The sequence below is a fragment of the Cervus elaphus genome, chromosome 21, assembly GCF_910594005.1.
Source record: "Cervus elaphus chromosome 21, mCerEla1.1, whole genome shotgun sequence".
Classification (NCBI taxonomy): Eukaryota; Metazoa; Chordata; class Mammalia; order Artiodactyla; family Cervidae; genus Cervus; species Cervus elaphus.
Window position 1 is genome coordinate 78,112,645 of NC_057835.1, and position 23,875 is coordinate 78,136,519.

At 40.7% G+C, this 23,875-nt stretch overlaps 1 protein-coding gene across 7 annotated transcripts in view; it reads right to left on the bottom strand.

Moving 5' to 3' along the window:
- Positions 1-23,875, bottom strand: part of RALYL (RALY RNA binding protein like) — a 773,722-nt gene that overhangs the window by 22,940 nt on the left and 726,907 nt on the right. For all 7 annotated transcript variants that reach the window (XM_043879846.1, XM_043879848.1, XM_043879847.1 and 4 more), the window contains one exon: positions 12,066-12,238. In XM_043879846.1, the coding sequence (XP_043735781.1) occupies positions 12,066-12,238 (173 nt within the window). The remainder of the gene's footprint in view (positions 1-12,065; positions 12,239-23,875) is intronic.

A 23,875-nucleotide genomic window follows, 5' to 3' on the forward strand; every position in this document is an offset into this window, starting at 1 on the left:
GCACTCCCAGTTTGAGGTAATCTGAGGATATGTTTCTCGCTTTCTTTAACAAATATTCATTAACATTAACTCGCGCTAAGCACCGCACTAAGGAAAAACACCAGAGAATACAGGCCCTGAGAAATTCACAAATCAGGGAGCCAGAAAGAAAGGAAATCACTAACCACAACATAGCAAGTTAAGCGTGAGGAGACACATACACTGGGGTCTAAGAAATAAGCAAACCCAGTGGTGTTCAGAACAGGCCGGGGCCCTTGTGCAGGGATGGATTCATGACATGTGACGTAGGTCTGAAAGAACAGCATGTGCTGACCAGTCAGATGGAAAAAAGAGTGGGGACGGATACTCAAGGAAGGAGGGACAGCGTGTACCCACATGTGTGATAGGATGCGTCAGATATTGTCAAGTAACCCAGCATCCCTCTATTCCACCCACCTCACTCATCCCTATGTCCTGCCAGACCATGAAGGCTGGGTTATGCATGAGAAATCCAAAACCAAAAGAAACCATCCAGCCTGCAAGGGGTGGAAATGAACACTTTTAAGAAGTAGTAGCAGCAGTGAAGTGAGTGTCCGAATAAGCTTCTGCACAAGTTAGGGGCCTCAATTAACTCTGGGAATATCAGGAAGGTTTCTAGAGGGTATGGCATTAGGGATTTATTTTTATTGAAATAAAAATGGATTTTCACCAGAACAAGGAAGAGAATGCCACTTCAGGAAAGTCAGTCTCCACTCCTAACTTACATTTCAGGCAACTTCTATTTATATAAGGGCAATCACACAATACTCTTTTGTACAAGGTCTCTTTCACTAAGCATGATGTTTCTAAAATTTGCCCACATTGTTGCACATATCAATAGTTTGCTCTCTTTTATTACTGAGTAGTATCCATTATGTGAATGGACCCCACTTTATACATCCATTTTCCTATTGATGAATTGTTTCTGGTTTTGGGATACTATGAGCAGAACTGCTAAAAGGTTCTTATTCAAGTACTTCCCAGACACATAGTTTCTTTTCTTTTGAAGGCTTAGGAGTTGAACTGCTGCCTCAGTCATGTCTAGTTTTATAAGAAATTCCCAGACATTCTAAAGGACTGTTGCATTGTATCTGCCTAAGCATGTTGGACAGTTTCAGCACTCCACATCTTTGCCAACATGCCAACATTTGATCCTACCAGTCAATTTTGAGCATTCTGGGGGAGGGTGTTTCCTGTTACTTTGTTGTTGGCTTAATTTTTATTTTCATGAATACTAGTGGTTTTGAGTGAATTCTTACGTGTCTCTGTCTTCTTTGGTTAAGAGCCTATTCATCCTTCTTCATGTACTATGTGCTTTATCTCACGGGCCCTCAGCCCTGGCTACACACTAAGCCATCTTTGGACTTTTGCTTGGGCCCCACCCCCAAGTTTAATCTGATTTAACTGTTACAGCGTGAGCGCCCTGTCACTGGGATTCATAAAAAGGCACACTTGGTAATTCTATGTGCACCTGGATTTGTAAACTCTGTCACTGTAGTCCAGTGATTCTCAAACTATAAGCAACAGAACCACCGAGAGGGCTTGTTAACACACAGGCTGCTGAGCTTCACCCCCAGAGTTTCTGATTCAGGGAGTCTGAGTCACAGCCTGAGAATACGCTTTTCTGGAAATCTGCCTTTCTGAAATGTTTCCACACGATATGGTGCTGCGGGTCCTGGGATCACCCACTGAGAACCACATCCCAACAGACACTAAAGTCCATCCTTTCCGTTTGGTATGTTCTGTTGGTAACGCCATCTAAGCCTTTGTTTTCCTTGTACAAGCTTTTTCTTTAAGAATGAAACCCCAAATATGTCTCAACCTTTGTGAAGTTTGTCCAGATTCATTTGTTCTGTCATTTCACTCCCCATATGCTACTGTCCTGATGCAGGGATAACTGCACTTGTCACACGTTTTTGTTAATGTTTGTTTATTTTTTCTGGTTACAGCACGATCCTCTCCTACCCAGTGAGTGCTCCATGGAATCAGAAGCCACCGCGCCGTGTTCTTTGTTCAGCAACTAGCAATATCTGGTACATTACTGAGTTTCTGTTATTTCATTCAAAAATTTCTTGGTTCTTTTAATGAATGAGTGGCTGGATGACCACAGGAAATATGATATTTAAGGCTTCTCACATGCTCGGATTCTTCAAAACCACAACTGACCATCTTTTAAATTAAACTGGTGGACAGATCTCATGAGCCAGAAAACAAATCTATAACAAAAACTAAAATAAAAGCCGTATGTCACTGTAGGCTACTATTAGTATTATCTTGTTTTTTTCTTTTTAAGTCATTAAAGGACTTGAAAAGGAATTCTTTTGAATGAAATAAGCTGGCAAGTACAAAACCAAGGAAAAACTTTACAAGATGAAAACAAAGTATAATTCTTCTCAGAAAATGACATTTGTTTCCTGGAGGCTTTCTTATCAAACAAGAAGTGCCTTTCAAACAAATTTGACTCTCTAGAGACTTTAAAGACACAAGTTTCCATATGAAAGATTATGTTGCTAGAAATTCTGTAATATTTTATTGAAAGCTTCACTTGCAAAATGAGATGGCAGCTATAATATTAATAATGATAATAGCTGCAATTAGCTTTTTAAATTGTGTTGGAGAGTTTGTTAAGTGTACATCATGAATTATCTCATTTAATCCTTCAGTTCAGTTCAGTTCAGAACTTACGAGAGCCTTATGTTGTTCAGTTGCTAAGTCCAGTGTGACTCTTTGAGACCCCATGGACTACAGCATGACAGGCTTCCCTGTCCATCCTCTCCCTGACTTTGCTCAAACTCATGTCCTTTGAGTTGGTGATGCCAAGCAACCATCTCATCCTCTGTCGTCCCCTTCTCCTCCCAGCCTCAACCTTTCCCAGCATGAGGCTCTTTTCCAATGAGTCAGTTCTTCGCATCAGGTGGCCAAAGTATTGGAGCTTCAGCTTCAGTGTCAGTCCTTCCAATGAATATTCAGGGTTGAATTCCTTTAGGATGGACTGGTTTGCTTTTCTTGCCTTATTTCGTTCAGTCATGTCTGACTCTTAGCAACCCCAAGGACTGCAACATGCAAGGCTTCCCTGTCCTTCACCATCTCCCAGAGCTTGCTCAAACTCAAGTCCATTGAGTCGGTGATGCCATCCTACCATCCCATTCTTCTGTTGCCCCCTTCTCTTCCTGTCCTTGCCTTATGAGGGGGTGTTATTATTATTCCACTTTCATAGGTAACAATGAAAAGAAGTTAAAAGAACTTAAATAATGTGTTGAAGGCCAGTATTCAAGCCTATTTCTATGGAGAGTTGCCAGGTAAATTATAGGAAGCTCAGTTGAATTCAGATTTCAGGTAAATGATACTTCTTTTGTTACAATTATATCCCATGGAATATTGGGAGCATAATAATATTAAAAAATTATTCATTGTTTATCTGAAATTAAAATTTAACTGGTATCCTATGTTTTTATTTGCTCAATCTGGACAACCTACTTCTATCTCACTCCAGAAAAACTTGCATCAGACCGCTAGGTTACACGCACCTTAATTCTCTCTTATGTACAGGTAATTCCTGATTTATTTACATGAAATTGTGGCATAAACGTCAAACATTTAACACAGCCTCAAGAACCCTTTAGGATGTGGATTCCATTTTGCGGACCTCCACCACCGGGGCACCCCACATGTGCTGCGGGGCAGGGGCTGGGCGGGGCGTGTGTCTGGGGTGAGTGTGCCCGCTGCGGGCGGAGTGGGCCGAGCTCAGAGCCGGGACGGGGGAAAGGTGTGGGATGCCGGCATCGCCGTGGGGACCTATGGCTCTCCTTTGAGGAGGTGGACAGCTAGCAGAGAGCTTCAAACAGAACGACCTGGCTGAAGTTTTTACAGGACCAAACTGACCACGGCTCGGAGAAGGCCGAGGGGTAAGTGGGGAAGCAGGGAGCGTCCGCGAACATTCAGGCAGCGGCTCAACCGGCTGCTTTCCAAGCACTCTTGGCCCTCAAAGATTTTACGGGCTCAGGCTTCCAGCCCCGGGTGATAACGTCTAACGTGGAGCGGGAGAGAGGGCTATCGCTCCCCCAGTTTTAGTTGTGGAGTGCGGGGGGGCTTCACACGGAGGCCTGAGGGGCCCGGTTCCAGGTGCGCCGCGCGGGTGTTGCATCCTTGGCTGCAGAGGAGGCAGCCCTACTGGCAGAGAGCGACATTCCGTCACCAAGGCAGCAGCGCAGGCTGCGGCACGGCTGTTCTCCGGGGAGGACAGGTGAGGGGCTGGCGGCGGGACACGCGCTCCCGCACACGGCCGGGACCCTCCCCCCCCCCCCGCCCCGCCCCCCGCCCCGGGGTCCTCGAAACAACCGGAGAGGCTGGGCGGGGGCGGCGAGGTCCTGCAGCCCTGCGAGGGCTCCTACGGTGCTCTTAGACTTCTGTTGTTAACTTAACCGGGACCTAATTTACACCGAGATAGGCATGGAAGATCCAACCAGTCCATCATAAAGGAGATCAGTCCTGGGCGTTCATTGGAAGGACTGCTGCTGAAGCTGAAACTCCAGTACTTTGGCCACTTCATGCGAAGAGCTGACTCATTGGAAAAGACCCTCATGCTGGGAGGGATTGGGGGCAGGAGGAGAAGGGGACGACAGAGGATGAGATGGCTGGATGGTGTCACCGACTCAATGGACATGAGTTTGAGTAAACTCCGGGAGTTGGTAATGGACAGGGAAGCCTGGCGTGCTGCAGTCCATGGGGTCACAAAGAGTCGGACACGACTGAGCGACTGAACTGAGGCATGGAAGCTTTCAGGGTAACAAGATTAAATGAATGAAGCTAAACACACATGCAAAATACAAATACCCTACAATGAAACTGCAAACACGTAACAAACTTTTCACAGAAAGTCTACTCTGGGCTATGAAAGACATAGATAACCGGCTTGTCCAAAGGCATAAAGATCTGAACTGCTTCTGTCAGACGGAAGAGAAGAGTTCAGTTTTTAACAACTCAGCCACCTAGCCTTCCAGGGAAAATGAAAGTTTACCCTAATGGGCTAAGCAGAGTTCTTCAGCTAAAATAAAAATGATTGAAATCAAGGGAGATGCCAAACAAACTAGCGTGAGATTCATTCTGAGGAACATTTATTACAGAAAGGGCAGAGGAAGAGGCTGGATTCCAAGGTGGGACGCCAGAGCAGAAATGTCAGCCTAGCACACCCTTTACCACAGACCAAAGGCTCAGCCATAGCCCATTTCCCTTGGGCAGCGCTGGTCACATGCTCCAGGACTGGTCATCCTATCCCTGACCCTTCCAAATTATGGGCGGAAATTTTCTTTCTGTCCTCATTATCTGTGGTCAGGAGGATTGGGAAGACAGCCTATGATGGCGTGCCAGAGGTTGAGATGAAGGTCTTGAATACAGACTCAACTCAAAAGGCTGAGTAAACACTTTCTTGCTCCCTTGTGGTACGTACCACTGACTAACTCACCTGGCACCACCTTTGGGAATGTGCTTCCCAAATTCTTGTTTGTCCTCTAACTAGTATTTAGTCCAAATGACAACATTAAAAAGAGACTGAAGCATGGAGGATATGGCGGAGCATTCAGGTGAAGGATTTAATTAAGAAAGGAACAGAAAGCTTCAAAAAGAAGGAAATATTTTCAGTCAAAGACCAAGAATATTGATTAAAATGCTTTATGCATTCCAGTTTTTCAATGGTGTATCAGAATGCCTGCTTTGAGTTCTCTTCAATTACAGCACTGGATTTGCGGTCCACACCTTTCCAAGCATGCACAGAAACTCAATAGCTTGTAAGCCCAGGTAACTTCCTGCTTAGTTGAATATTTTGTTAAATGCTGAAAGATGTACCATAATGTAGTACTCAAGTTGCATACCTAAGTATGAGACTCTCTAGCTAGGTAATTCTACTGTGGATTCTTACTAGATTTGCCTGATTTGACTACATATACTCAGCAGAAGTAATTACAAGTAGAATTCAAAAGAGCTCCAATTCTCTAATGCATTTAAATGTTTGCACGATCTAGTTTCCTTTGGGATTTGACGTCACTCTGTCATGTCAAACCTCAGAACGATAAAAGGACAGATTCCTGAACTCTTCCCCATATAATCTATTTTAGCATTTTAAGAAACACCTTAGGCCTTTGGATATAAGTCGACCAAAAACTTTGCTTTGGAAAACACTCATCAGACTCTCAACGTCTCCTGAATGAAGCTGACAGGATGTGATGTCCTTGGATGTACACAGTCACCTTTCTCATTTATCTTTTCTCATGCACCTGGGGAGATTTCATTTGCCCTTTTAAACTAGCAGGGCACATATCAACTCCGAATGTTCATTGGAAGGACAGATGCTAAAGCTGAAACTCCAATACTCTGGCCAACTGATGCGAAGAACTGACTCATTGGAAAAGACCCTGATGCTGGGAGAGATTGAGGGCAAGAGAAGAAGGGGTCGACAGAGGATGAGACGGTTGGATGGCATCACCGACTCAGTGGACATGAGTTTGAGCAAGCTCCAGGAGATAGTGAAGGACAGGGAAGCCTGGTGTGCTGCAGTCCATGGGGTGGCAAAGAGTCAGACACAGCTTAGCGACTGAACAATAACAAAGCCCTTACTTCTCTATAGAATTTCCATTTCGGCACAGATTACTTCTTTATGGGTTATGTCATTTTATATGAAAGGGGATTACAACTCTGCTGGGTATGGAAAAAGTAAAAGAGTTTGAAAGGCAAGTATTTTATTTGTGAAGTTTTTAGTAGTTTTATAAAAAAATCTACTTAGCTATCTGTCTGTCTATCCATCCATGCTCCCACCCCCCACATAATACGAACCATCTAATGTATTTTGGACTTTAAATATACTTTCCATAAAATGATCTGAAAACAATGAAAGGTGATTTGAATATTCTTTCTGCATCTTAGCAGATGCTGTTCCTTAACTCAGCATCCTTTGAGGTAAATTTCTAATATCCCTTCTGCCAGGACCCTTTGTTGACTTCCCAGGTATGTGTGATTCCCCAGTTGTAAATTGCATCTTTCATATGGGTCTTATCATGATACACTGCTTTGTATGTTTTTCTTGTAGCCTTTATCCTCAGTTAATTCACTGCCTTCTTGAGGGGGAAAAAAAAAAAGATTTCCTTCATTATTCCCACAGCAAAAATCTCATTAGTGGTCAGTCAATAAATATTTGCTAATGGATTTTTTCAGAAATGAGTATGGTAGCAGTTTGATAATGTATGCACAATATGTCAATCTAGAGTTCAATTTAAAACATATTCAAACCTTAACGCACAGGCACTAATGAAATATATGGGCATAGATTATTATAGAGTCACAGATTTTCAGCCTTGGCTGACTTCTCATAAATTATCAAGTCCAAGCCTATTACTTTTACATAAGGAAATCAGTCTTCTCTAGGCACTAAACTACTAAAGAACCATTTACTTATTTCATTTTACAAAAAAGCAATAATTTTAGTTATCTGCACAGCTTTTGTAGCACCTGGTTCATACACAACAGGCACCTAAACATAGATTGAATGGATTGCTTAATGGAAATGGAACCCACTAACTGGATATTTAGATCTAGACGATGTATAGAGCCAGAGTTCGTGCCGTCAGCTTTTCACAAGCTCTGCAAGGGGTGCCACCACTTACGGCTGTGCCTCTAACACATTTTTCCGGGTCTCTCTTGTTTGAGATACAAGTCTTGTTTCCCATTCATTTTAGATTTTCTCTGAGCAGCTGCCTAAGCATATGGATACCAGCTCTTCTTTTTAGTTCCAACTATAATCCCTAAAAACTTAATTATTGATAGACTGCATTCTTGCTGAATCTGTAATCATACCCGCCCTTCAAAAAGAGAAGATACGTGTCTTTCCTTTCCAGGAACCAAGGATGACTCAGATCATGTGGTCTGGAAAAGAGAGAACAGTAGAACAGGCAATTTTCTCTTGGCCAGTTCCTAGGAGTGACTCCGCAGTCTCCATTTAGACCACAGGGACTGAATTTACTGACTCTCACTCATATTTTTCCAAGTCTTAGAAACAAAAGGAGATACTGGAGACAGTGTCCTTACCCCCCATTAGCTAAGCTCCCCAGTTATAAAGCAGAGGTTGAAGGAGAAAAAACCTGAGGACCTCCGGCAGCGAGAGTTCTAATCAGTTACTTTCTGTGCGTTTAGAGCGTAAGCCGAGCACCGTGGTTTGGCTTCGTTCTCCTGGCTGCATGCTGAAGCCTTGACCATCAGAAATGGTGTTCCTGGAACACAGATTCACTCAGAGGAAAGATCAAACAGAATCGACTTTAGAAATTTCCCATCTAACTTTGCTATTTGCAGATAAGAAAGTTGAGAGTCAGAGAAGTCACACTGAAGGTGAATCGACTGGATCAGACAGTGACAGGTCTGGGACTAGAATGGGCCTTGCCATCTTTTTCACGGCAGCTGGCATTTTCTACCTTTCTTCCTCTTACTCCTAGCTGGTATTTGCGGTGAGCTCATGCACATGTACACGAGCTGTCTTGCATCCAAGCCTCTCACTTTCCTGCGTTCTTCCTGACTCAGGGACTTTTCCTCCGATCCCACGTCCATCAGCCCCTCTGACCTGTCTTAGTCTCGGAGGACAGCCATCACTTTTCTCTTGTCTATTTCCTCTTCTTTCCTCTTGTCCCTCATGGTATAGGGGCTCCTGTTCACTCTATGCCTCTGTTTCCTCCTTCTCAGTCCCCCCTCTGCTCCCTGACTTCCCTGCTCAGGTTCAATTCCAGGATCTCTCTAGTTACCCGCTCTTTTTTATTATGTCCTCAACTCTACTTATTGGTTGTGTTTGATTTATTTGGCAACAATCCAACCGATAAAATCTGACGGAGAGAACCCCACAACTATGCTGGCTGACGCCTCCATAACAGCGGTTCTCAAAGAGCTCCCCACACTGCCAACAGCAGCACGAGGTGGGAACCTGTTAGAAACGTGAGTTCCCAGACACACTCAGCGAACCGAATCAGAGCCGCTTGGAAGGGGACACAGCAATCTGCATTTTTAACAGTCTGGAATGGGAGTTAACAAGCTCCAGGTACTTCTGACACACCTTAAAGCTTGCACAATACTACTCTAATTCTTGGTCTTTACACTCAGCTAGCTATGGACATTAACCATCAGTCTTTATATATTGTCAAATTAGTGGTCTTCTATGCTTTTCATATTAGCTTCTTCAAATCTTCTCAATGCTCCTCAAATCTATGATAATGCCCATCTCTCCTCACTCTGTGGAAACAGTGACAGGCCTTATTTTCTTGGTCTCTAAGATCACTGTGGATGGTGGCTACAGCCACAAAATTCAAAGACTCTTGCTCCTTGAAGAAAAGCTATGACCAACCTAGACAGCATAGTAATAAGCAGAGACATCACTTTGCTGACAAAAGTCCATGTAGTCAAAGCTATGCTTTTTCCAGTAGTCATGTACGGATGTGAGAGTTGGACTATAAAGAAGCCTGAGCACTGAAGAACTGATGCTTTTAAATTGTGTGCTGGAGAAGACTCTTGCGAGTCTCTTGGACAGCAAAGAGATCAAACCAGTCAATCCTAAAAGAACTGAACCCTGAATATTCATCAGAAGGACTGAAGCTGAAGCTGAAACTCCAATACTTTGGCCACTTGATGTGAAAAGCCAGCTTATTTGAAAAAGCCCTGATGCTGGGAAAGATTGAGATCAGGATGAGAAGGGGACAAAAAAGAATGAAAAGATTGAATGTCATCACTGACTCAATGGACATGAGTTTGAGCACAGTCAGGGAGATAGTGAAGGTCAGGGAAGCCCAGCATGCTGCAGTCCATGGGATCACAGAGTTGGATACAATTTAGCGACTGAACAACAACTCAGGCTTCAGAGATTATCACCCTCTGATTTATAGTTCATGCTTGAACTCCCTTAAGGACCTGCCACCACATTCCCAGACTTAATGCAGTTTGTTGCAATGAAACAGTGTCTCTCTTCATGTCAAAGTTCAGCCTATACACACATCTACATCCAAGATTCCTTTCCTATCAGTACCAGGGACTTTCTCCATTTTTCCTCACCAAGTTCTCTCTCTCTCTCTCCTGGCCTCTTCCACCCAACTTCATCATAATTTAAATTCACACACTTGGGGATTTTGATTCGAAATATGATAAAAAGCACTGTAGATGTTTAAGCAAAGGAGCAGCATTGTCTGGGTTACAGTTTAAAATGACTTTTATCCTTCATGTGCAGAGAGTGGATTGCATGGGCTGAAGCAAAAAGATCAGTTTAGCTGTACTGGAGATGTAACTAGCGTTGGGTTATGATTTGGAGGTAGAATTAATGGGGACAGGTGGAACAAATCAAAAGCAATCTCAGTCTTTTTGGTTTTTAACAGCTGTGTGGATGATGATGCTATTTATGAGAATGAGGAAGACTGGAAAGGAATAAGATGGCTGGAAAAATCAAGAATGTTTCTGGCATGTTAAGTTTCAATTGCTCATTGAACAGTTCTGAGGAGACAGGCATCTACTCGAGTCTAGAATTCCTGGAAGACAAAAGAAGTAGAAATATAGATTTAGAAATCATTGGCCTATGAATAATACTTAAAGCTCTGGTATTTGATGAAGTTACACTGATAAAGTGCATAGAGAGAGAAGGTAACCCTCGACAAGGCCCTGGGCTACTTCAGTTATTAAAGTGGGGATGTGGAGGGAAAAGTTTCCAGCACAGATGAGTGAGAATGAGCAGTTGGTGTTCTGAGAAATTCTCCTAAACAGTTTCCAGCCAAATTCCACTGAGGGGTAAATTGAAATAAGAACAGAGCAGAGCAGCAACCATGAGTAATGGCATCATGGAAGCGTCCTGAGACCTCCACAAGAGCAGTCACACTGAGACAGTGACAACAGGAGTCGGATTGGAATGGGTTGAGGAACTTGTGTTGGTGGATTAAAGTCCTGCCTGAGGAGAAGCAGAGAAACTCATCAACCTTTCATTCTAGTCCCTGCTCAATAGATTCCAGAAATCAAAACAGTCCTAGAAATAGGTGCTTAAACCCTTCAAACTGAGGCAGACTTTTGTAGAAATAAGAATGGTTGTTAAAGGCTCCTATCTCAAAAGCTTAAATAAGGGTACCATGCAATTTAAATAGAGCTGGAATGCTAAAAAATCAATATAGAATTCCATACATGAAACAAGGGCAGGGTAGTTACCATGCTAAAATAACAGCCACAGCAAAATTACCTCAGCAACAACGGGTATTAAAACAGATTGGAATCTGATATTACCTAGGATTAAGTCAAGTTTAATATAACCAGTCCATATATGTTTGAGAGCTGGCAGCACACACACAGACACACACACACTTGCCTTCTCATCATTTGTATTAGGCAGTCCCTTAAAGATAGCATATTTAATTTCATGGCTGATAAAATATGAGAAATAGCATCCTCGTCAGCATATATTTACCAAGTCCCTGGTGTGTTTATACAGGAAAGAACATCTGGAAATGAGCAGCATAATTACTACAACATTGGGAAAATAAAACGCCTAAAGAATCAGGTCTTAATCAAACCCACAGCTCGTAAGAGCTGGTCGTCAAGCCGCCCAGGCACTTGAGATGATAAACTGGCCTCACGCTAAAGGGCGACCTGAGCGAACAGTGTCCAAAGCGCTGCTGACCACGGAGCTGACGCAGTCGGAACTGACCGGGGCCTCGCGTCTTCCAGTAGACGACTGTTTAGTTGCCGGGATATCATACGCGTCTACGGCTCATGCTAATGGCGCAGACGCAGGAGTCCTGCTGTGATGAAGCAGTTGACAGACAGAATTTTTCATCTGAGCCTGCAAATGTGCCCAATTCTAACCTATCATGTTCTTGTTCGTTCATTTGTCCCCTCAAATTTTAAATTAGCAGAGATATATTGAGCACTTATTATGTGCAGAGCACCGCCCACGTTCGCCTTGAGCATGCACACGGCGGGAAGAAATAAGCCCCCGAGCATCCAGCTCCACCTTAGAACGACCGCGGCGCGGCCTCGCGGGCACGGGCTCCTACCAGCTCGTGGGCGCCGTCCTCGTCGAAGTCCTCCTCCACGCCGTCGGTCAGCTCCTCCCCGTCGGCGTCCGGCGCCCCCTCTGCCGGCTCCTCCGCCGAGTGCTCCGCGTTCTCGGACACGCACTCGTCCTGGATCAGCTCTAGGCTCGCTTCCAGCTGCTTCTTCTGAGCTTCTGGGGGGGGAGAAAGCAAACGGCTGCTACCTTGGGGTGCCCACGAGCCATTTGGATAAGCCATGAAAAAGCAGTCTAGGAATGGGTCAGCTCTGTGCGAGGGAGGGTGTGAGGAAGACAAAGGCATGTCAAGGTCGGACTAATTCAGCTGTGTAAAGTGTGTTCACAGACAGGCGTGTGTTTACATGTAAGCTTATTATGTGTTACAGAATTAGCAAAGTTTGCGGAATCCAGCGGGTCCGTGCATACAGAGAAACAAAGATTTACTAAACAGATTAATCTTTCCGGCTGTATATAGTCCTTTCTGATAAGGACGTTTTCTCTGAGGAGAAAATACAGCAACAAAAAAAGGGGAAATCAGATAAAACATTGAACTTGTTCACTCAAGGATGGAGGACGAAGAAAGCTCATCAATAAGTTCAAGCCCAAGTGAAAAAGACAAAAACTCACTAGGAAAAAAAGTGCAAAAGCAGGTATGTTGGCTGTCAGACAGCATGTCCATGTGACCAATCCTTTGGTACTGTATTCTAAATTTTGTTGGTAGATGTGATTAACTGCAATGGTTAAAATTCTGGGGTTGGAGAGCCGGGTTCAAGGTCGAGCTTCATCACTTACCAGCTTTGTGATTCTTAAATGATTAACCCTCCGTGTGCCTCCATTTTCTCACCCACACAATCGGGACAGATACCGCTTCAAGTAGTGAATCCAAGCGCTTAGTAGAGTGATTTGCAAATAATAAGTGCTCAACAAATGAAGCTACATTCTACATGAATAGAATTCTTTCTAATACCAGGGTGTGCACATTCCATTCACAGAAATTTGCCTAAGTGGGAATTATGCAGACAACAAAATAATTATTTTCCCTAGTGGCTGGTTTGCGTCTTTTGTGAAAATATCAAGAAGCATTGAGTATTGAATAAATGAGATTGTTCTTAGGTACTTCCTTCTCTTATTCCCATGTGAACATAACTATCCCCAAAACTGGGTGCTTCTCACTCATTTTGACTATTATTATTTGGTCAGATGGTTACTCCATTGTTTGCTTTGAGTTTTAAAAGATGTTACATTTTGAGTGGGCTTATATTTTATAGCAGTAAGAATAGTTTATAGGGCCAAAATATTTTGGGGATATTCATTCCTGGACTCTTTCATAATATGAGTTAAAAAGAAATAAACATTTTCATATACATTTTGACTCAGCACAAATCTTTGCAAATATGTAAATCAATAAATGGATAAACTTTATGTACAAATAAGCAGAGATCTTCTATAAATAATTTAAAATTGCAATAATAATTACTTATGAAATACAGATGTAATGTCAAGGAGATACTGTGGGTTCAGTTCGACCATTGCAATAAAGTAAATATCAAAATAATGTGAGTCACATGAATTTTTTGGTTTTCAGTACATATAAAAGCTATGTTTACACTATAGTCTATTAAGGGGGCAATAGCAGTATGTCTAGAAAACAATGTACATACCTTAATTAAAAAATACTTAATGGCTGAAAAATTGTAATCATCATCTGAACCTTCAGTGAGTCATAATCATTTTGCTGGTGGAGGATTTAAATATTTCAAGAAACACCAAGATGAGACACAAAGGCATGAAGTGAGCAAATGCCGTTGGAAAAGTGGTGATGATGCCTCTAAATGAGCTCTTGCATTTTAAATCTCCAAGTAATAAAGTTTATGTGTTGCAAACAAGACAGAAGCGTTGTGCCCTGGCCCTGCTGCAGAGGCCAGACTGCTGGTTCCAGCTTAGTTACTCACCAGTGGATTTATACACAGAGGATTGGGACTGTTCTGGCTACTTGGTCAGGCCATACAAACATATTAAGCTGAAAACCTTTCAAAATAATATGTAGATGAGGAAGATTAACGAAGTTTATATTTGGGAAGTGTTTTGCAGAATGTGGAGGACAACATAAATGTGTATTGTTACATACAAAAGGGTTACATGTACTTCCTTGTGAATATGTCAAGATAACAAAAACGAAATCAACAAGTCTGAAACAAGAAGCCTGATAAGATCAGAGAATAACAGTGAAAAATCCTGTGGAACTGAGGTTGTTCAAAAGAAAAGAGCTGACATACTCAACCAAGGCTAAAAATAATTAGTAGAGGCATTTTAAAATGACAAAACTTTGATACTTTCTCTTCACATTTACTTTACATGTATAGATGCGGACTATATATTCCTTGATAGATATTTAAGTCAATTTGCTAGCTTCAGATTTTTCCATGTAGCAAAATAATGATATAAACTCTGCTTTGAAAGCTATACATTTTATCCTCATTTGCATACCTGAATGTTCTGATGGAAGCAAGAGGCATAAATTCTCCCCTTTTCTCTGACATCTAAATAAATTTTACGTAGCAAGTCCTATGATCACTACAAAGTGGTTACTGTTAGAGGTTTTCTTTTTTCCTAAATCTAGAAAATGATTTATTATTTTATTTCCAAATAGGGAAATAGGTTAAAGAAAAAATAAGTTTAATGTAGAGAAAATAACCTAAATATCTGGATTAAAAGGAAGGTAAATCAGGCAAGAGATACAACCAAAACCACAGTGAACTTGACTGTTACTGAAAATTGAGAAGTTTTATTCATTTCATCTCTCTTCACATATCATTGCTTTCTGCAGTTCCAGACCTTTAACTTAGGCTGACCAAGCTACACACATGACTCGTAAGTACCTGCTGAGAAAAAACTGTGACGAAAAACAGACTTACCATATAATCCACTCCTGATTACATATGTAACCCCACTCCTGAACATATACCCAGAAAAGATGAAAACTCTAACTGGAAATGACACATGCACCCCAATGTTCACAGCAGCCTTACTTTCAATAACCAAGATATGAAAGCAGCCTCAGTGTCCATCGACAAATGAATGGATGAAGAAGATATGTCTCACACACACACACACATACACACACAATGCAATATACTCAACCATAAAAAGAATGAAATAATGCCACGTGAAGCAACATGGATGGACCTAGAGATGATCAGACTAAGTGATGCAAGTCAGATAAAGACAAATACCATACAATATCACTTATATTTGGAATCTAAAAACAGTGCAGAGGAACTTATGTATTGGGTTAGACAAAAAGTTTGCTCAGGTTTTCCAGTAACACCTTATGGAAAAACCTGAACTTTCTGTCCAACCCAATACAACAGAGAAACAAACTCACAGACAGAAAAACCTGTGGTCACCAGAAGGGAAGGGAGGGGAGGGACACATCAGGAGTGGGGGATTAGCATACATAAGTTGTCACATTTAAAACAGGTAAACAACCAGGATTTACTGCATGGCACAGAGGACTACATTCAATATCTGGCAATAACCTATAATGGAAAAGAGTAGAAAAAAAAAAGTGTGAATCATTTTGCTGCACACCTGGAACTAACATGATATTGAAAATAAACTATATTTTAAATTTTAAAACAAGCTATGACGGGCAACTAGTGAGAGCATGAAAAGCTTGGAATCCTCCGGCATTAATCATGTCATGCGCTCCGCTCTGCTGCGTCTATATCACTGATCCCTTGGATGGCACCTGGATTTGCTACTCTGGTCTGATCTACTCTTTCTCCTAAGTTTGTACTTGGCACTTGATGCCCTTACTTCTAGCCACTTTGGGTCACTACATTGCTTGCTCAAATGCTCTCAAATGCTGGTGTTGGCATTTTAAGATCAAAAGGAAAAAAAAAAAAGACAGAAAATGAAGGTTTGGGATTGGATAACTCTTATTTTATTAAAAAATGTTCCCAATCTTACAATCTTCCCAACTGCCAAACTTTCTTATTTTAAATCATTGTGTTTATTCTTTTGTTATCATACATAAATGGGCTTCTGGTTTAAATTCACATTCTATTGGAAATTCATTTGATCTGGTATCTCTATTTCTTCTCTAATGATATCAGGAATATTGGTTCTTTAAGAATTCCCACTTTTTGATATCGGAAGTTTATATATATATATATTCCCCCAACCACCACCCCTGAAAATCTCTGGTCACAGAATCTATGCAGGACCAGATTTTGGAGCTGTGTAGTTCTCATTTGGCTTTACATAACAATATGATTCAGTTATCTTTGGAATCCAAGCTGACTTTCCTGATCTTCTTAGCTGAATACAATCCCTTCTCCTTTGATTAACCAAAGCTTGGATCAAATAGTTCTCCTGTTGTCCTCTCCTTTTCTCATTAGTGTTTAAGCTTCCTTGAAACTTGAGTTATTGCTTCAAAAGGTCATTGTCACACTCTAAGAGGATAATAAAGATACTGATCTTTTGTAAAGTGAAAAATGCAATACAAGTCAGTTATCAAAAAATATTTTGATGTGCGCTGAATGCCTCACACACAGAAGAGAGAAGGTATTAGAGAGAATATAGGATTTGAGATCCACACTTTTGCTAATTATTAGTTCTAGTAATTGTAATTTTCTTTTCTGAAAGATAAGCATAAAAATAACATCTTTCAGAAGGTCTCAGTGTACTGAAATGAGGAAAAAGAAGTGAATATGTTTTTAAATAAAGGCCACACAAACATGTTACCTTAAGAGGTTCCAAATAATTATTGAGTTGAATCTGTATTGATTGCTTAATGGCTACAGATAAACTGTCCATGGCAAAATAATTCATCACTACAGATCATTAAGAATTATATATTACAAAGACAATTTTGGCTTTGACATGGTCCCTTAATTTCTGTTTAGACAGACTATGTTTTAAGTTACTCTGTTTTGTGTGTTAATATGCAACATACCTGGAACTCCTCCGATGACCTATTTCAAAGGCAGTTGTGCATTAATATAGCTTACTGCAAAATACCCATAACATTCTCATTCATCCACTCATTAATTTGAAAGCTAAATGAATGGGAGATATTATCTGAGTTGAGAAAAAAGGCTTAATTGATTCATAGGCGTTTAACAGAAATATAATCAATATGTGCTTTAGTAATGTGGTCATCACAATTTGTTGTCATTATCACTGGAAAATGTTATAATCACTAAACGGTGATAAGTTTCATGAAAAAAGCACACATGAAAGCTTATCTTGTTTATTAAACTGTTGGTTCACAATAAGAGTTTTGATCGTTACTACATTGCTGAAATAGAATAATTATCTAATTTTACTTCCACTAGAAATGAGTAGCTTAGTAGTAGTTGTTAGTTTTTTAGTTTATTCTTAATGTCATAGCAGTCTCTTTAGCTGCATTTTTTTCCCTACTTATCATTTTTACCTTTTATTGTGATTGTATGTGTGTGCATGCATGTGTGCATTTATATCTCTACGACTGAAGTTTCTTTGGGTCAGAAACATTTTTATAGATTTTTGTAACTTGGAGCCTTACGTGCAAATTAAATATTTGTTGAATATATTCCTGAATTTTTATGGAACTAAAAAAAATGAGAATAAATGTTTAGGCGTCAAATTCTTTTCACAGAGTCAAAGTGATTTTTGAATTTGGCACCATGGTAGCAAAAATATAAATTCAGCAAGGAACTAAAAGAAACCTCCTTGCCACATTCTATACAACAGCCCCACACAGCTAAGGCAAAGTCAACTGCGGAGTGTGAGAGAGTCTCAGAGAAAAGTTGTTCACGGTTATACTGACAGGTCTTGATGAGAAAAATAAACTGTGAAGACTTCAGGTGTAGGAGGGAGGCAGGTGCCTTTGAACACTGGTGTTGGGAGTCCTCACTGACTTTTCAAGTCAAAGTAAGTGTGACGACAACATTTCTTTTGGGAGAAAAGTGAGTTAGTTTTAGATTTTTTAAAAGAATATGTCAGGAGCCAAAAAGTTCACAGCTTGTGCTTAAAAGGTATCTCTAATATTATATAAATTATGAATTCCAACAGAAAAAAAGTTTATTTGGCTGCAAGTTAGTGGGTGCTAGGGTTTCCCTGGTGGCTCAGATACTAAAGCATCTGGCTGCAATGCAGGAGACCTGGGTTCAATCCCTGGGTTGGGAAGCTCTCCTGGAGAAGGGAATGGCAACCCACTCCAGTATTCTGGCCTGGAAAATCCCATGGATGGAGAAGCCTGGTGGGCTACAGTCCATGGGGTCGCAAAGAGTCAGACACGACTGAGCGACTTCATTTTCACTTTACCCTTAGGCACTGAGACATCCTGAAGGGCAGACTTATTTCTCATTTTCCAGAAGGAGAAAATGAGGCACACAGATGTTTGGTAAGGTGGCCACAATGAGCTGGAATTTTCATCTCAGGTTTTCTGACTTCATAGCCTGGGTTGTTTGCTAACATAGCTCAAGAAGAAGACCTAATTTAACACACCAGGTGAGTGCTGAATCGGAAACCAGACAATGTTTTTTAGCTTTAAATTTTTTTAATTTTAAAATCTTTTGTTGAAGTATAATTGGTTTGCAATCCTGTTAATTACGCTGTAGAGCAAAGTGATTCAGTTACACTCACACACACACACAAATGTGTGTGTACACTCACAGTCTTCTTTAAAAAGCACTCTTTCCTATTAGGGTTTACCATGGGCTATTGAATGTAGCTCCTGGGGCTAAGGGACTGCTTCTACAGTGAGGTAGAAGCCTGTTAATTCATCCTATATATAAAAGCTGACATCTGCTAACCCCACCCTCCCACTTCACCCTCCACCAGGCCCGGTGCCCTTGGCAAGCACAAGTCTGCGCTTTACATCTGTGTCTGAGTCTGTTTCATAGACAGGTTCCTTTGTGTCATATTTTAGATTCCACATATAAGTGATACCATCTGTTGTTATCTTTCATTCTCTGACTTAACTTCACTTAATACGATAATCTCTAGTTGCATCCATGTTGCTGCAAATGACATTATGTTGTTGTTTTTGTGGCTGAGTAGTATTCCATCATATATATATATATGTGTATATATATATACACCACATCTTTTTTATCCATTCATCTCTCCATGGACATGCAAGCTGTTCCTATATCTTGGCTATTGTGAATAGTGTGGCTATAAACATATGGGTGCATGTATCTTTTGAATTATAGGTTTGTTCAGATATATGCCTAAGAGTGGGATTGCTGGCTCATGTGTTAATTCTGTTTTTAGTTTTCTGAGGAACATCTATATTGTTTTCCACAGTGACTGTACCAACTTATATTCCTACCAACAGTATAGGAGGGAGGAGCCAGATAATTTTAAATTCAAGAATGAAGAAGTAAAAAAAAAAAAAAAAAATGAAGAAGTCTGCTTAAAGTAAACAATGGCTGTCAAAGGCAAAGACGTGCAAGTGACAGGTAAATACTTCTGTTTAAGAAAAAATGCCTCAGGTTCTAAAAAGCCCTAAAAAGAAAGAATTTGATACTAAATTTCAATTCTCACACTCAAATACTTTTTCTGTACATCTCATTTCTATTTCAACACATGTATATGATCTAGAAAACAAGTTAGAATTGTTGGGATTTATGTTAGAAGCATTTTTATTAAATTCAGTTTGCTGTAGAGCTATTATCATTAATATAACTCTGAAAATTGGTTGAGTTGGCAATTAAGCTTTTTGAAATGCTGGCTTAATTGCTAGCTAATTGCTAGCTGAATTGTACTTAGCAGATGGTTGGAAAGGATGTTGACATAAAACAGTCACATTACTCATCAGAGTCAGCTAGTATCCTGAAACCATTGTTTTGGCATTGGAGTATAAACTATATTTTTAAAAAATTCTGCAACACCTGTATATAACATGAATTTAACTCAATTATTTCAGTAAATGTCAATTAGAAAGATGTACATTTTATGACTGTCATTACTAATAATGACATAAATGAGCATTAGGGAAGTTATTCAAGGGGAATGTTTTTAGATTAAAATACTAGTTACATCAGTACATTCTGGGACAAGATGACCTCATAGTATTCACAAGAAGCACCCTTGATAGTAGAGGTAACCACAAATTCAATAAAATCATTTAAAAAATTACTGAGGTACTGTGTTTGTTTAAAGCCCACTAATTTTAAGGAACAGATATTATTTTACACATAAGGATCTTTCCAAATTTTTTGCAGTTAGTAAGTCCTGGAAATGAGTTTCTTGCAGGATGTGAACCTAGCTCTGTTTAATTTCCAAGACTGGGCCCTTGCATGTTTTCACAGTATAAATCTATGTGTCCCATGGAAGATGAATTAGGGCGGAAACAAACTAGAATTGGAGAGAACAGCTAAAAGTTCTTCAAACAATGAGGAAAGGGCAACAGAGCACGTGTGTGGGCTTGGGTATTAGCAGTACCATTGGGAAAAAGCACAGAAACCATACAGACTTAACAGGAGCAGAAGACATTAAGAAGAGGTGGTATAAATGCACGGAAGGACTATACAAAACAGATCTTCATACTCAGATAACCATGATGGTGTGATCACTCACCTAGAGCCAGACATCCTGGAGTGTAAAGTCAAATGGGCCTCAAGAAGCATCACTATGAACAAAGCTAGTGGAGGTGATGGAATTCCAGCTGAGCTATTTCTAATCCTAAAAGATGATGCTGTGAAAGTGCTGCATTCAATATGCCAGCAAATTTGGAAAACTCAGCAGTGGCCACAGGACTGAACAAGGTCAGTTTTCATTCTAGTCCCAATGAAAAGCAATGCCAAAGAATGTTCAAGCTACTGCACAATTGCACTCATTTCACATGCTAGCAAAGTAATGCTAAAAAATCTCCAAGCTAGGCTTCAACAGTATGTGAACTGAGAACTTCCAGATGTTCAAGCTGGATTTAGAAAAGGCAGAGGAACCAGAGATTAAATTGCCAACATTCACTGGATCATAGAAAAAGCAACAGAATTCCAGAAAAAAATTCCTGGGAAAACAATAGAAAGAGTGACAGACTTAATTTTCTTGGGCTCCAAAATCACTGCAGATGGTGACTGCAGCCATGAAATTAAAAGATGCTTGCTCCTTGGAAGAAAAGCTATGACAAGCATAGACAGCATATTAAAAAGCAGAGACATTTCTTTGTCAACAAAGTTCTATCTAGTCAAAGCTATGGTTTTTCTAGTAGTCATATGTGGATGTGAGAGTTGGAATCTAAAGAAAGCTGAGCACCGAGTAATTGATGCTTTTGAACTGTGGTGTTGGAGAAGACTCTTGAGAGTTCTTTAGACTGAAAGGAGATCCAACCAGTCCATCCTAAAGGAAATCAGTCCCAAATATTCATTGGAAGGACAGATGCTGAAGCTGAAACTCCAATACTTTGGCCACCTGATGCAAAGAGCTGACTCATTAGAAAAGACCCTGATGCTGGGAAAGATTGAAGGCAGGAGGAGAAGGGGACGAGAGAGGATGGAATGGTTGGATGGCATCACTGACTCAATAGACAAGATTTAAGCCAGCTCCGGGAGATGGTGAAGAACAGGGAAGCCTGGCATGCTGCAGTCCATGGGATCGCAGAGAGTCAGACACGACTCTTTGAGCAAGTGAACAACAATCAGAAAATAGAAGGTGTTGAGTAAAAAGATGCCAAAGGTCAGATTTTGCAACACTTGTTATAGTAGGGTCAGAATATGATGTTGAGGTCGGCAGTGTGGTTGACAGGATTTATTACGTGGTGATGTGACTGAAGTTGGACATGGAAAGAAGTGTGTATTTAGAGGAGAAAGAGGTCAGCTCTGAAAGGCGATGACTGTGCCGTTACAAAGAAAACCTTCCTGTTACCCTCAGCGTGATTGCTCTTTGACAGCCTTCATTCTAACTATGGTCCTGATTTGCTTTTTCTTAGAGTGTTTACTTTAGAATCCTTGCAACTGTGGATTCTTTCTATGCTTCCTTGAGGTGTACATCTTTTTACAAATCTGGCATATCTTCTCAAGCCCTGGAGGCCTCCCTTTGACATGCAATCATCAGAAAAAGATGGGACGGCCCCTGTCTCCCGGTCTCCGTGGGCCCGCAGGAGCCTAACTTCCACAGACCCAGTCCGCAAATACAGATGGCCTCCTGGTCAACATATTGACCAGCCTCCCTACTGACATCCTCCAATACATCTTCATCATCACACTCCTGCCTTTAAAACCCTCCTGCCTTTTGTTTTAGTAGGGTTGAGTTCAATTTCCACCCCCTATTGCAATAGTCCTTTTTTTTTTGAAATTGCAATAGTTTTGACCCTGACCACAGCAGTCTTGAGTGAAGTCTTCCTTGTCATTTTTAACACGTGTCCAGTGACACTTATGTGATGGATGTCACAGGATCTCTCCAAGAAGTAGTTGGGAAAGTTCTGATCCTTTTGCTAAAGACAACTCAATCTTGTTCCCCGCCCCCTTCCCAATAAATTGGGCTTCTTGAAAACAATTTTTGTAGTTAAATATTTCCACAAGATTTGTTAAGAAAAATAGCAAGTCCGACTTGCTTCACAATTCTCAGCTCTTTAAGGGCTTTACATTTGCATAGCTGATCTGCTAAAAACTTGGCTTTGTTTCCCAAACAGCATGTTTCTATTGCTACTTCTTGATTAGTTTTATTCATTGTCTACTGACATCACCCTTGGGAGGCTGGAGACTCAGTTCTCTGTCTCTAAGTCCCCACTTCCCATCTCCTTAGAGAGCTATATTGTAAACTAGATTAGATCAATTTTCAGTTTTTACAGAAATTTAACCATGTAAATGCTTTGGGAAGCTAAGCCGTTAGTATATAATGAGTAATTTTTTCTTTTCCAAACAGCATTTTACTTTCTTTGGAGGTAAAAGAAACACCCACTTCCTTTGAGTGTTTGTGTGTTGTTAATCTCCCTACGGCTCTTTGACTTGTAGAAATGCTTATGCAAACTTACCTGCTCCTCAACCGCATGTGTTAAGTCTCATCTCAATGAATTCACTTCCCCATCTATTAGCCACTGGATCCATTTCATCTTCTTGAAAAAGTCTCTCCCAGAACTTCTGGACTGGTCTATGTGGACTCCATTCTTTCCAGGTCTCTTCCGTAACTCATATGCTAGAATCTTCCTCACCATCATCCTGAGGATGCCCTTTGCCTTCGGATTCCTTGCTTTGGGAAAGTCATGTTTTTCCCTTTTAGAGTTTAACTCTTTGCTTTGGGAATTAGGTACGGAAATACAGCCTGCAAATACTCTTCTCAGAATTTTTAGGGCATGTTTTCTTTGCCTTCCAGCTTTTAGTGTGGTTGCTGAAAACTGCATTGGCATTCTGATTCCTCTTTCTTTATATAAAACATTTTCTTTCTCCTTTCCTCTATGTCTCTCTGGGAGCTTGTAGGATCTTATCTTTGGCCCCATGTTCTGAAATGTCACTGTTTCCTGCTTTGAAGTACATCAGTTACAGGCACTCAGAGGATCCTTTCAATCTTGTTGACTATGTTCTTCAGTTTGGTTAACTTTTTCCCTGAAAAACCTTCTTTGGATGATCCTTCTCCCCTTTCTTTCTGAAACCCTGCATTTCAGGTATTCATCCAGTAATTTCCATACCGTTCCCTTCCTATTTTCCATCTGTAGTTTCTTTTGTATAGTCTGGGAGAATTTCCTCAATTTTGTCTTTCAATTCTGTGTTATTTATTTGTGCTATCATATCCTAATTTCTAAAAGCACTTTTATCTGCCTTTTAAATACTGAGTTTTAATCTTGTGCTCTTATTTCACAAATGTGTTATCTTCTCTTTCTCT